General features: G+C 35.5%; 2 protein-coding genes across 2 annotated transcripts; one reads left to right on the top strand and one right to left on the bottom strand.

Moving 5' to 3' along the window:
* Positions 1–3300: 3300 nt before the first annotated feature.
* Positions 3301–5798, top strand: LOC107632735 (protein FAR1-RELATED SEQUENCE 5-like). Its single transcript, XM_016336397.1, has 6 exons — positions 3301–3429; positions 3807–3866; positions 3974–4719; positions 4808–5208; positions 5369–5632; positions 5785–5798. The coding sequence occupies exons 1-6, from the start codon at positions 3301–3303 to the stop codon at positions 5796–5798; spliced, it is 1614 nt and encodes a 537-aa protein (XP_016191883.1).
* Positions 5799–5953: 155 nt separating this feature from the next.
* On the bottom strand, positions 5954–11091 carry LOC148570076 (uncharacterized). Its single transcript, XM_088506825.1, has 14 exons — positions 11080–11091; positions 10735–10999; positions 10255–10607; positions 10009–10172; positions 9719–9836; positions 9405–9504; positions 8165–8172; positions 7984–8091; positions 7709–7843; positions 7524–7627; positions 7350–7425; positions 6621–6714; positions 6360–6426; positions 5954–5978 (listed from the first exon to the last, which is right to left on the bottom strand). Exons 1-14 carry the CDS (start codon positions 11089–11091, stop codon positions 5954–5956), a joined length of 1629 nt encoding a protein of 542 aa, XP_088362951.1.
* Positions 11092–13437: the final 2346 nt, after the last annotated feature.

Consider the following 13437-nt stretch of genomic DNA (forward strand, 5'->3'; position numbering starts at 1 on the left):
TTTGATTTGATAAAATTTTTTAAAGATATGCTTCTGCTTTTTAGCTCTCATTTTGTGATTGATAAATGAAAAGGACTATATAGATGTATTTACAGCTTTTGAAATATATAAATATTTTTTAAAGTACTTAAAATAATTTTTTTTTTAAATTAGCATATGCTTATCAAAATTAAAAAATCTAATATAATCTCATACATTAATTAATTTGTAAATTTAATTCTTACATTTATGTTTATTATAATATTTTTAAATTTTAAATTTATTTTACTAAATACAATTATTATTATTTGTACTTATTAAAAATTATTTTTAATTTGATTTACTAAATATAGATATTATAATTTTTAAAAAATTATCTTTAAAAAAAACTAAATTATATAAACTACTTTTAAAAAATAAAAATTTTACTAAACCAAAACTAATACTTTTAAAAATATTTATAACTTTTAAAAAATACAAATAAAAATAAATATTTCTATTTACCAAATATTCAAAAACACAAACCTTTTTTTTTTAATTTATCATACCAAACCTAAGATAATAAGTACTGGAGAAACCACCTTAAATCAAGAATATATATATATATAACCAAGGAGGATAGGTGAGAATGAAGATAGTAAATATTGTTGCCAAAGTTTAGTTAATTAATTTCCACGCATGTAGTCGCCTGGCCTCTCTACTAGGGATGTCTTTCTGTTCCAAGCATCACTATTAGAGTGTTTTTGTGGATGCATCATTCAGTGATTATATAGTGATGAAAATGATGAAGGTGGGGTAGAATCTGAGGTGTTTGCTCCTCAATTCCATTCTCATGACATACCTTTTATAATTTAGCAACAATTCTAAAGCGTCGTTTAAATATTCTTTCAATTTCCTCTCGTTAATAATGTTGTTTCTTTGCCCTGTTTGAGAGTGACCTTGAGTATAGCCATTTCTCGATATATGTTTATCAAATCATCTATTGTCATTTCTTTTTAATTAACAAAATATTTACTTTCTTTTTAAGAGAAAGAAAAAGAAAAATACTAGATGAATAAGGACCGTTTAGAAAGTTTTAAGAGTAACTTTTTTGAGTTTTTGACTTATGAAAAGTAATAGTATTAATGTTTGGTGCAATTTTCAAAACCAAATTGTAGCTTTCTAAAAAATTATTTAGGAACTTATAGAGAAGTTAAAAAAAATGACTTCTCTCATAATATTACTACTTTTTATCACATTTCTATAAAATAAGCACTTTTAGAGCTAAAAATCTAAATACAAAATAACTTATTTATAAACTACTTTTAATATAGCCATTTATTGTTTAAGATATTTTGTCAAAAGAAGTTTAATTAAACTGTTTATCTAAATTAGACCTAAGTCATTTTTGTAACTAAGTCTAATCAAATATTTTTAGACGTATTTTCTGATCTATATTATTTATGCATTTAACATTAATTCTAACATCTTCTTTACCTCCTTTCAACTTTTGGTTGGACTTAATTGTTAAAAGAACTTGTACATTTAGCATTATCGGAAAAAAAAAAGGATCATTACTTTGGTGTCTGTGTGTATGGTGTATTCGTGAAGCCAATAAAGGTGCCGGTGTCATGAAATTTTGGCAAGTTGCATCCAGCAAAAGAGGGTAGTTACTATCAAACGCATCTCAACAATGAAAAAAAGTTGTAGTACTTGTCTGTTAGGTTGGAAATAAATATACTATTCCAACATTTTGTTTAGCTCCTTTTTGAAAAAAGAATCAATCAAGAGAGCCTCTTGGACGTTTGTATGTTTTAGCAAAGTAGTAAAACTTTTGGAAAAGGATAACACCGACAAATTGCACTAATCTCATCAAGTAGGCATGGACAAAGAATGACTAGATAGTTTTGAACATTATGTATGTGCCAATATTTTTCCTCTACCTTTTTTGCTAAACTTTTTAGTAGAACATTTTCTTAATTAACTACTTCCTTAGAGCAAGTCATGTATAAATGTCAATTTTGGTCTGTATATTTTCATTGATTTGTCCCTGTCTCTTAGCTGTCTGATCGTTGCTTAGACAATCAACTTAATTTGATATTTTATAAATAGTTCCCTTGAGAGTTGAGATTGTGTAAGTTATGTCATCTATCATCTATGATCTTATACCAGGGAAATGTTACATTTCTATATATATATATATATATATATATGAATTCTATCCGACCTCCTCTTAATTAAAGGGTTAATTATTTTCTGTGATATATATATATATATATATATAAAATAATTATTTAATAAAATAAATTATGTGATTATAATTTATACTAATTCTTAATTTAACTTGAGTTTTAACAATCTAATCAATTAATCATGATAAAATCTTTTTTTTTTATGATATGAGTTATTAAAAAAATTTCATTTTATAATTTTTTAAAACTACATGTCTATTAATCAGTTCTAGCAAAAAAAATTCAAAAACTAAAAGAAAAAATAAAAGAAAATTAACACCAACAGCATGCTCGTACGTGTTGTGATTCTTTTATTAAAATCAAACTGCAATTTTTTTTTTCTTTTGATCTCAAAAAATGAAAGTAAGATATGCAAAATTAACACTAACAGCATGCTCGTACGTGTTGTGAAAGACCGCCTTGATTCCGACGAGGTGCTAGAAGTTGCAATTTATGATTAATACTCTGCACCTCACCCCTGATTTAACCACCATCACACCATTAATATATATACCCTATTCAGTCATTCTTATGTCTTTTTAATCTTTATCTTTAATTTTCCTCTTTAACATAATAACAATATTTTTTAGATTAAAAAAAAATATAGAGTACCAAGAGTTGTATCTGCCAACTATTACCAACACTAATTAAAATTAATTAAAATATAATTTGTTATTTCAATTAGGAATTTAGTGGGTCCAGTACATTGCAATTTGAAATAGCAAGGAATGGTAACGTATTAACGTAACATGAGACTTTCACGCCAAGTACGAACGTAGCAGGGCACACCGTCACGCAAACCTAATCCTCATTGTTCTCGCTGATTGCGTCTCCGTCGGGTTGCTTTTTATCTTACCGGGACGCCGCCATTTGTTCCATCGACGGTGACTGCGCCTTCACCCGGAGGCCACTTCTCCTTCGTGGGACTTTCCAAGTCACTGAGACGCCAACATTACCCTTCAACGGTGACTACGCATACACCCGGATCCCGCTTCTCCTTCCGTGGAAGAGAACTGCGACGTGTGTTTTTGGAGGTGTCATGCAACCCTCTTCTCCTCAACCATCTTCGGTAAGGTACATGTGTCTTCATTGAATGCACGAGGACCACATAATGTCGACGGACCAAGCAATTTATGAAGAAGCATCGTACAGCACTGCATATGATGATAGTGATCAGTATAATTCTTGCGACGTTAATGTTCCATCGATTAGTGAAGATGACACACAACATGTCGACAAGGTAATTTGTGGGGTAGAAATATATTTGGTTATGTTTATGTGTAACTTGTTTTTTAGTTTGTTGTTGAGTTATTAACAGAGATGTGCTTTGTTGGAAGAATTGTGATTTCATTTGTTTAATTAGGAATTGTGTGGATAATCTTTCTTTCAACTATGCTAGAATGGTGCTACATTTTCATATGGTTTATTATTCTGTTTGGTCACCATATTTAATTGATGTTTGCAACTTTGATCAATGTTTGTTCTATACCAGTTTAGTTTCGATTGTTTATTAGTTGGTGATATCAATGGATAAGTGGTTGGTGGAAGAGTTCTTGTGAGTGTCAAACGGTGGATGGATATGTCTTTTGTTGATATGTCCTCGGATATCAATTTCAGGGGAAAGAATCTGTAAACATTATTCAAGTAGAGGACGATGCAATGGCAGTGAATAATGAGGTGTGAAATATTCTTTATTTTGCTGAATAAAGAAGCGAGGTATTTTTTATTTTAATTAGTTGAGTACTTTTTGTGTTGAATGATATTTTTTTTGAATGGCTTTGTAGTTACCCGATCACACTAGAATTCCAATAGATGAAATTTCGTACGTAGGATTGAGATTTGTTTCCTTGCAGCGGGCACAAGAGTTTTATTCTAATTATGCAAAGAAAGTTGGCTTCGTGACTAGGATTAGGAATACCAACTTTGACAAGACCAGGACGGATTCAAAGATACCCATTAACCAATTGTTACACTGTAGTCGTGAAGGTTATCGGGAGTCTCGAGTGAAGGCAGCAACTCGGGTAAAGAGAATAACAACAGCTGAATGCAAAGCAAGGATGTACGTGATGCTTGATAGGCAGCAGGATAATTGGATGGTCTCCACATTAGAACTGAAGCACACCCACCTGTGTTCTACCAAGCAAGTTATGCATTACACTGAGTACAGGGAACTGACCATGCATGCCAAGTGTGTGATTCAGAACAACGATGAGGCTGGCATACGGCCCAACAAGACTTATCTCGCACTGGCGAACGAGGTTGGTGGCTCGTCGAATTTAGGTTACTCAGAAAAGGATGTGAGGAACTACATTACGAGCAATCTGCACTGTGCTGATGGAAACGCAGATGTGAAGGAAATGATTAGCTATTTCATGCGAATGAAAGATATCAACCCGAATTTCTTTTATGCAGTTGATGTAGACGAAGCTAACAAGTTTAAAAGTGTGCTCTGGGTAGATGCAAGATGCAGGGCTTCCTATGAATATTATGGTGACGTGGCATCGTTTGATACAACGTACAGTAAAAATAAGTATGTTAGTATATTTTGCCTCTATTCAAAGGTTTAATGAATTTCACATTTAGCATGCTTTTGTTAATTTTGGCTAGATTTATTATAGGCACGGACTTCCATTTGCATCTTTTGTTGGTGTCAACCATCACGGCAAGTCCACTCTGCTCAGATGTGCTTTGCTGGAAAATGAGGAAATTCGTAGCTTTGAGTGGGCCTTTAAGCAATGGTTGAGGTGCATGGAATCTCCCCCACAGGCCATCATCACGGACCAGTGCAAATCCATGTTTGGTGCTATTAGGAATGTCCTTCCAGATACTCACCACCAATGGTGCATATGGCACATAATGAAGAAGATACCGCATAAGCTTGGAGGATATGCTCGGTACAGAGAAATAAATGATAGAATGCATGGCACTGTTTGGAATGCCAGGTCTGTGGAATCTTTCGAGAAGGATTGGTCTGCATTCATTGCTGAGTTTAACTTAGAGCAAAACAGATGGCTATCAGGTTCGTTCTGTATTGTGCTCTTATATTCTTCTTTTATAGTAGGTTTTTTATGGAAGCTTTTTCTTGAAAATACTTAGTTCACTAAGTCTGTAGGTGTGTGTTGTGATGTAGCTAATTGTTCATTATAGTGATTATTACTTTTTTTCTGTTGGTTTTGTAGACCTTTATGACGAACGTCAAATGTGGGTTCCAATCTATTTTCAAGGTGAATTTTGGGTAGGTATGATAAGTACTCAACGAAGTGAGAGTATGCATGCCTTTTTCGGTGGTTACTTGCATTGCAAGAGTGGACTGGTTCAGTTCGTGCATGAGTATGACAACGTGCTTGGGAACAAGGAGCAGAAGGATCTGGAAGATGATGCTGCAGACTCTAAAGGAGTTGTCCCCTGTTCATCAAGTTCTACAATTGAAAGACAATTTCAGCGTGAGTACACAACCTCTAAGTTTAGTATTTACTTGCCTTCTTTAGTATTTACTTTTTTCCACTTATCTTTTGACAAAGTATTCAGGTTTTTTATTTAACTCACATTTTTAAGCTGAGGATATATCATTACTTAATGAGTTTTTTGATATTAGGCTGCATTTCTTAATATTACGGTTACTATCCAAAAAAAGGTGTGAGTTATGCCTCATAATGAATCAATTAGGACTTCATTGAAACCTTCATGCTATCGTAACTTAAAAATATATCGACATGTATAAGACACATCCATGCTAAGACAACTTCGGAGAAGTCACGATGAAATTAGGCAGTAGCATGGAAGACACATCTGCGATTACATGCAAAGACCAGAAAAAAACACATTCTTATAACACACGTATGGTATTAGACACATCCATATATACCTAGACACATCCAAGGAAAATATAGAAGACACATCTGTGGTTAACAAGCCACATCCAAACAAACACATTCGTGAAATTAGGCAGGAACATGGAAAACACATGCAATTACATGCAAACACGAGAAAGACACATTCTTATAAGACACATGTGGCAGAAGACACATCCATATAGATCTAGACAACTTCAGAGAAGTCACGGTGAAATTAGGCAGTAACGTGGAAGACACATCTGCGATTACATGCAAACACAAAAAAAAAAACATATTCTTATAACAGACGTATGGTATTAGACACATCCATATATACCTAGACACATCCACGGAAATATGGAAGACACATATGTGGTTAACAAGCCACATCCAAACAAACACATCTGTGAAATTAGGCAGGAACATGGAAGACACATATGCAATTACATGCAAACACGAGAAAGACACATTCTTATAAGACACATGTGGCAGAAGACACATCCATATAAATCTAGACACATCCGAAAAAATATGAAAGACACATCTATGGTTAACAAGACACATCCATTCAAAAGACACATCCGCCAAAAGGACACACCTGTCAAAAGTACACGACTAAGATAGACACCTCCATCTAAGGACACGTCCACATCAAGGCCGTTCCATAAGCAAACAGTTCCATTTTCCAGCACCTACGAACAACACGTGACTAACAATACACTGCTAACATAAATGGAGAATACAAAAATAGAAGTCATTCAAACTGGAACATGCTTGACAATTAGTAACCAAAATATTCCAAAGTGTATCAGTTGTTCAGCTTGTGCATAAAATTATCCAAGACCAACGTGTAAAGGACAAGAATCCAAAACAAAATACCTCTTTGTGTAAAAGAAAGAAAATATTTAGACCCAACAAAATATATCTCACAATGTGAGGACAACCCTGCCCTAAGTAAACAAGAATGTAATGTACAGCCTTTTTCTTTCTATATTTATCTTCTTTTGCTTGTCTGTTTCTTTTGCATCCCTGCAGCTCGCCGAAGCATGCTCTTTGTCCCAGGTGCTGTGAACGGAGTCCTAACCTCCTTATATTTGTTCTTTGGTTGGTTGCGGCGCACAAAAGGTTATTCAGTGCTGCCAACAGCTTTCAGAGCATTTCTAATGACTGAATTTTTGTGACAGGATGATATCAAGCATTATTTCCAACCTATATAACTTGATAGTGTCCTGCATGTGAAAATCAAAGTTAAGTAACTGCATGTAGGTACAGACAATGGCATGTGTGTAAAAAATCAGTTAACTAGAGCTAGAATTTGGAATCTCACATAATTCCAGTCATTCAGATTCCCGCCTTCAGTCCAGTACTTCATAAACTTTATTGCATACACCCCACAATCAAAACTATGTGAATGGAAACAACAGATTGTATTATGAGAACCGAAAAAAATCGAAATGAAACTTAATGATTACAACATTTGAAGATTTTGAGGGAGACTCACCCATTTGGTTGTACTGGAACAGAGGCATATGTGCAAGGCAGCCCTTGTTGAGTGGGCTTATAAGTGGGGATGGCCACCTGTGCTATGTCTTCAATGAGCCTCGCCTAAACCACATTGAAAACACTTAAACATAATACAATAATAAGGATTAGATAAAGCCTAAGGGTGACGAGATGTTGTGGTACCGCATATGCTTCTAGCCTGCTCCGGAATGTATCTTGTGGTCTATTGGGTATGCTATCTAGTACAAACAGTCTTTTCCTGGATACATCGAACGCATACACCCACCAGTGACGGGTGATACATACAGGAAAAAACCACTGCAACATTATGCAACTGTAATTAGGCATTTTACGTGGACTTATAAAGGAAAACACATATCCATTGTTCAGGTGCAAATGAAAATAATAATTTCTCAAATGACAAACAGACTTACTCATTTTCTCTTTGAAACTATTACCTCGTCAAAATACCTTGTATCAACACCAAAGTTTTCCCCTAATCCCACATACACCGGATTTGGGCCGTCCTGAAACTGCATTACATTCTTTTCGACCAATACCATTTCCTGTCCAAAGACGAATATGCAATTGTTCAAAAGGTTTAATCTACTTAAATTATTCATATAGAAGTGTCCTTACCAGTATCCCTATACACACGCAGTAGAAGTCACGTGTGAATCTTCTTAACCCTGAGTCATTGAATGCGCAACACATCCAGTGCACGACCTACTTAACCAGAATGTAAAAATTAATTATCCATAAAATAGAATGCCTAAAAAAATTTGATTAACAAGTTTTTGGATTACATACATTGTTATTGAGCCAAGCACATGACCTCAGCATGCACAAGTCCTCCCTTCTCAGCACTAGGTGTGGTCTATCCTCATACGACGCGACTTTCTACTGACTAGCAAGAGATCTGTCCACAGCCCATCCTCTGATTCTTGGTTCGTCTCGCTCAGTGAGTTTTCGTCCCCTAAGTAATGGATGAATGGGTCGAGGGGGGGATGGTGTGGGCGTTTTGAAGATCTGCGTCATCCCAAGTGAGAATGATGGACGTTGTGGACTCGGTGTGTGAACTGAAGACCCTTTCGGAATAATTGTTTGTATCGGGTCGATGCTAATTGCTCTCAATGGGTAACGTCACTTGATTTCTACCCATAGCCTTTCACACTCCGGATCTCACTGTGATAAGATGTCAGGATGCCTGTTTCAAAATTAACCATGTGAGGCAATCAACCTATATGAATTTTAAAGAGAAGAAGTGAAAAACAATACATACTATTGATGGAAACAAAGTTATTTACTATTCACTTGCCTGTCAAAAAATTCACTAGAATATTCCTGAATAGTCAATCAAGGTTCTTGACGGAGTTTTTGGTTCAGTTTCATCCATCTCGATTGGTTGCTTTGATGTTTTCGGGAGGCTTGTTCCGATGTTCTCCCCTTCTGTCCTTTTTAGCTGTTGTGTTTTTCTTTTCTGAGTTTTGATGCGGATTCTCTTGCCAATGGATTGGTTATCATCGTCATCCTCGTCGAAAGCAACTGTGTGATCATTTCTTATCACAGTGGTGCTAATAACTCATGCCTTCATGTCGGATCCCTGAAATCGCAGCATCAAAAAAAATGGTACACAAAAAATATCAAAGTGATTTCACATCACTCAATCAACACAAGATAAACTAAATACAGCATAACATATATCTTTTTTCGAGAAATGGCAACAACAGTTATTTGTTTAAACATATATTAGACCCGTGCTCGTGTGCTAGGTTTGAAACATGCAACAGACAAATTATTAAACTGCCACATCTTACTCACATTTGGGTTCTTTGTTTTGTCTGTCTTCTCGTTGTGCTGGTCTTTCCTTCTGTCATACAAGATTGAGGTGTCTTTTTCAAATCATGTTTACGACGTAGTCTCTTCGCAATGGGCTCGTCGTCATCGTCATCATCATCACCCTCTCTGCGATCAGATCCCTAAATTTACAACACCAAGCTATTCATTTCCAACAAGCACATAGTGCCTAGAATTCACACTAATAACACAAATTAAATGTATACATCTTCTCTTTAAGGAATATTAAAGATGAACTTAGCAGCCCAAGGTAAAAAAAAATAAGCTGTAACAGGCTCTTTATTTTTATTTTACAAATCTAAATAAAAGATTCATTACATAGCCATCTTAACTCACTTTTTTGTACCCATCAGGACTCATTGTGTAGTCTGCGTCTTCTTTGTTAAGACCTGCGCCCATTGTGTCCTCCCTTGCAGCACCTTCTAGGACCACACCATCGTTTCCTACGGATTCGCTAAAAGCCTATTTAGGGCCATCAACTAGTCAGAAGACAAATACAAATAAAGCCACATCCAGCACTAACACATCAAAATATGGTTATATGAAAAAACACAGCCATAACTGACAAATCAAAGTCATTAATAATCCAATGCACAACCATAGATGTCAGGTCTTCAAAAGGGTACTTGCAGTTAATTACAAGAGAAAGAGAGCTTCGAAGAGTAAATACCTCGGGTTGAATAGTTGATGCCATGGCACTAAGATCCTTGGTAATCCATGCAGAAAGCCATGGCTGAGGTTCTTGACAATTTTTGAGGTCACCATGCTTTAGCTTCTGGAAGTACAACATCTGCGGATATTTCATACAGAACTTATTTTTTGGGATGTAAGGGTTAGTCAGATTAAAATGCATTTTGAATTAAAAAGGTTACCAGCAAGTCAAACATGCAGCCCTCGCAAGACTTGTTATTTTTACTCTGGTACTTCCTAATTGCTTGTTCTAATGATTTGAAAATATGCAATTGCCAATGAAATCTCCTGGGATTAGATACATCAAGTATTGTATTGATGTGCCACGGCGAGATGACGTGTTGCACAGTCGGACACAGAAACATCTTCAACATGAGCAGGATGAAATGCCTCCTAAACTCCATCCTGTCATCTTTAGTATCCATAGCACACTGGTTAACAAAACGCCTCAGCTGTATAGTATTTAACCGGTGAAATCTTCTTTTTATCGACACATGGTCAGCATTACCTGCGTCGAATGGTGGGACGTCATCAACTGCAACATACATGTGTATTAAATAGGGTAAAAGGACTAGCTGAATACGAATAATAAAGGTAAAACCACGGAGACCAAAACCATTTTACCCAATAAAATGATGTTTAACAGTTAAAGGTATACTCACCACCGGGCGGAATTCCGAAAAGACGGAACAGCTCAGCCCCAATGCGGATGACTCCATCACCTACTTTCAAGGTGCTTGTTTCAGTGTCGTAAGCCTTGGCCAACATCACCATTATGCTTTGTTTAACATTCCACTTTGGTACTAGCTTAAGGAAACTAAAACCAATTTCTTCTATCTCATCTAGCTTTGCTTGGGCTTGGTTTGTTTCCAGATCGTGGAACAATTCTGCGATGTAGCATGGTGAACACCGTGTCTCCAATAATTTCTATCAACATAAACCAAGACCTTTAGAATCAAACCAATGCTAAAATAGAAGGAAACACAAGTTTCTGAATGATGTAATACCAACTTTCCCATGTCTTGCTGTCGTTTTCTTGCAACAGTTTGAAAATTCTGTCCAGGTTCCAACTTGTGTTTTCTTCCCCGAACTCAACTAAGTAAGCGGTACAAGAACATGATGAAATATAGATAAGCACTAGATAATTAAACAAAACACAAAACACAACTAAGCCCCAAAGAAAACAATGCTTCAGCTTTTTATTATCTAGATTAAAGTAGACTCAAATACAACGACAAAAAGACACACAGTAACCATATTTATTAATTAGACAATTTATGTACCGCTAAAGACACCAGTAACATATGTGAACACATCAATATTTCCAGAATTATAAATAGATTACAAATTCTACGAACCTGTCACAAGTGAAAAAAGCATAACAAATAATCTTAGTGCAGGGAACCATGCCAACAAGAAACATCTTAATTCACAGTTTCTGACTTTCTTAGTGAGACATCTTCAATTATGGAACATCTTGAAAACATTTTTAGGTACATGATGACAGGAATTGAGTTCAATGAGATCCATGGAGAGACGTAGAAGACATGAAATCGGTGGTTGGCTTGAACGAGTCTAGAATCTCCAACAAGTATCTTTACTAACTATTGACCAATCTTTCACTTGTTAATACACTTGCATGAATCAATGCTTTCAATACTAGAAGAAAAAAAATAATAACCAAATGAAATTGTATGCTATCACCTTTAAGACTAAATGCCATTCCATTAATAGAGAACAATACATATGATACAAACTAGTAATCAATTAACACATACAACATCGTGATCGATGCTTTACATTATTTTATTATACATTTTATTTTGTTCTTAAAATATTTCAATACTTTTCAGCTGTAGTTAAACTCACTCTAGTTCAACATAAATTTTAAATACTTACAAATTCATGACTGCAAAACTTTAAGCTTTAGAAAAATGAAAAGACACATCTGAGGTAAAAGTTCAAGTTAATTTGTAAATGTAAAGTGGAATGAGAAGACACATCTGAGGTAAAGTCCCCATAAATTAAGGTAATGAGACACACAATGGCAAGATAATTCATCAAAGATAGTACATACATAGTTACATATAGAAGAATCAAATGTATCATATTACATGGGAGTTGTCATAAGGCTCATCAACACCGATTTAAATTGTTATTTATAATAGGTGGTGAGTAATTTAACAGGGATAAGCTCAACAAATTAAAATATTGATCGGGTTCGCCGACACATATATTGAATTAAAAAAATCACTCAATTATTTAAAAAAAATTAAGACCAAAACATGGGAGAAGGGGAACAAAAAGGATGCGAATGGCAACAATATAATATAGCAGGGGACCACAAACATGTTCCAAATTCCACATCACAGTCAAAATCCGTCCAAAAAAAAATCATATCAGCGTAACTATCATGACAACATCATTTTTTTCATATAGTTAGGCACAGCATCCTCCACCATATTAACACAGGGAACCATATCAACAATAAGCATATTAATCGATATGTTTCTATTTTTCTAAATGGAACATGCAATAGACACATTACCATTGTTGTCTAAATCTCAACTCCAATATAATGTTCACAAATGAACCCAAGAACCAGCAACTAGCAAAAACCTTGAAGACCCACTTACCTGTTGTTGTTGCACTGGTGTCAGAGGAAAGAGACACTACAAGGGGGCTCGAACTCGAGACAGGGATCGACGCTGGGAGGGCGATGCAGCAGCAAACAAGTTGTGAGGATGCTAATGTCTCCACGAGGCCAGAAGAGTCCAACCGCAGCATTTCTTGTGGCGGAGCTACTGGAGGGAGTCGCAATGAAGGTTTCTCGTGAGGATGTGTCTCCACGACGGCAACATGCAGCCGCGCTGGGTGTCACTTTGGTGGATGTGGGACCTTACTTGTTAGTGGCGGCAACTGCTTTCCCGGCGGCGTTGACTCCGTCGACGAATGCGACCGGTGAAGACGGCAATCCGGCGTGCTATGCGGCGCTGCAAGTGGAGATATGGAGTGGGGGTGAGTCTCAACGGTAAGAACAAGGGAAAAAAAGGGGTAAAGTAGGGTTATAGGGGTAAACAAGTGGTATTAGGATTAACTGGGTTAATTTAGGATGTGTTTTTTTAAAAACTGGGCCTTGTGAAGCAACCCAATTACCTTTGGCAGATATTGGCAGATTTAATCTTGGTAACGTAGCACAGTTGTTAAAAAAAACTGTATCTTTTATTTTAATGGAATAACTCCTTTTGCCTCTTAAATTTTTTTTTTAATTTCTGAGATTTTTTTCTTTCTATACATGCCTAAAACTATTTAATAAATGTGTAGTTTGTGAAAAAAATTAAAATGATGAAACTTCTTTAATATTA

This window comes from Arachis ipaensis, chromosome B3 (assembly GCF_059453495.1).
Source record: "Arachis ipaensis isolate K30076 ecotype BB chromosome B3, ASM5945349v1, whole genome shotgun sequence".
Classification (NCBI taxonomy): Eukaryota; Viridiplantae; Streptophyta; class Magnoliopsida; order Fabales; family Fabaceae; genus Arachis; species Arachis ipaensis.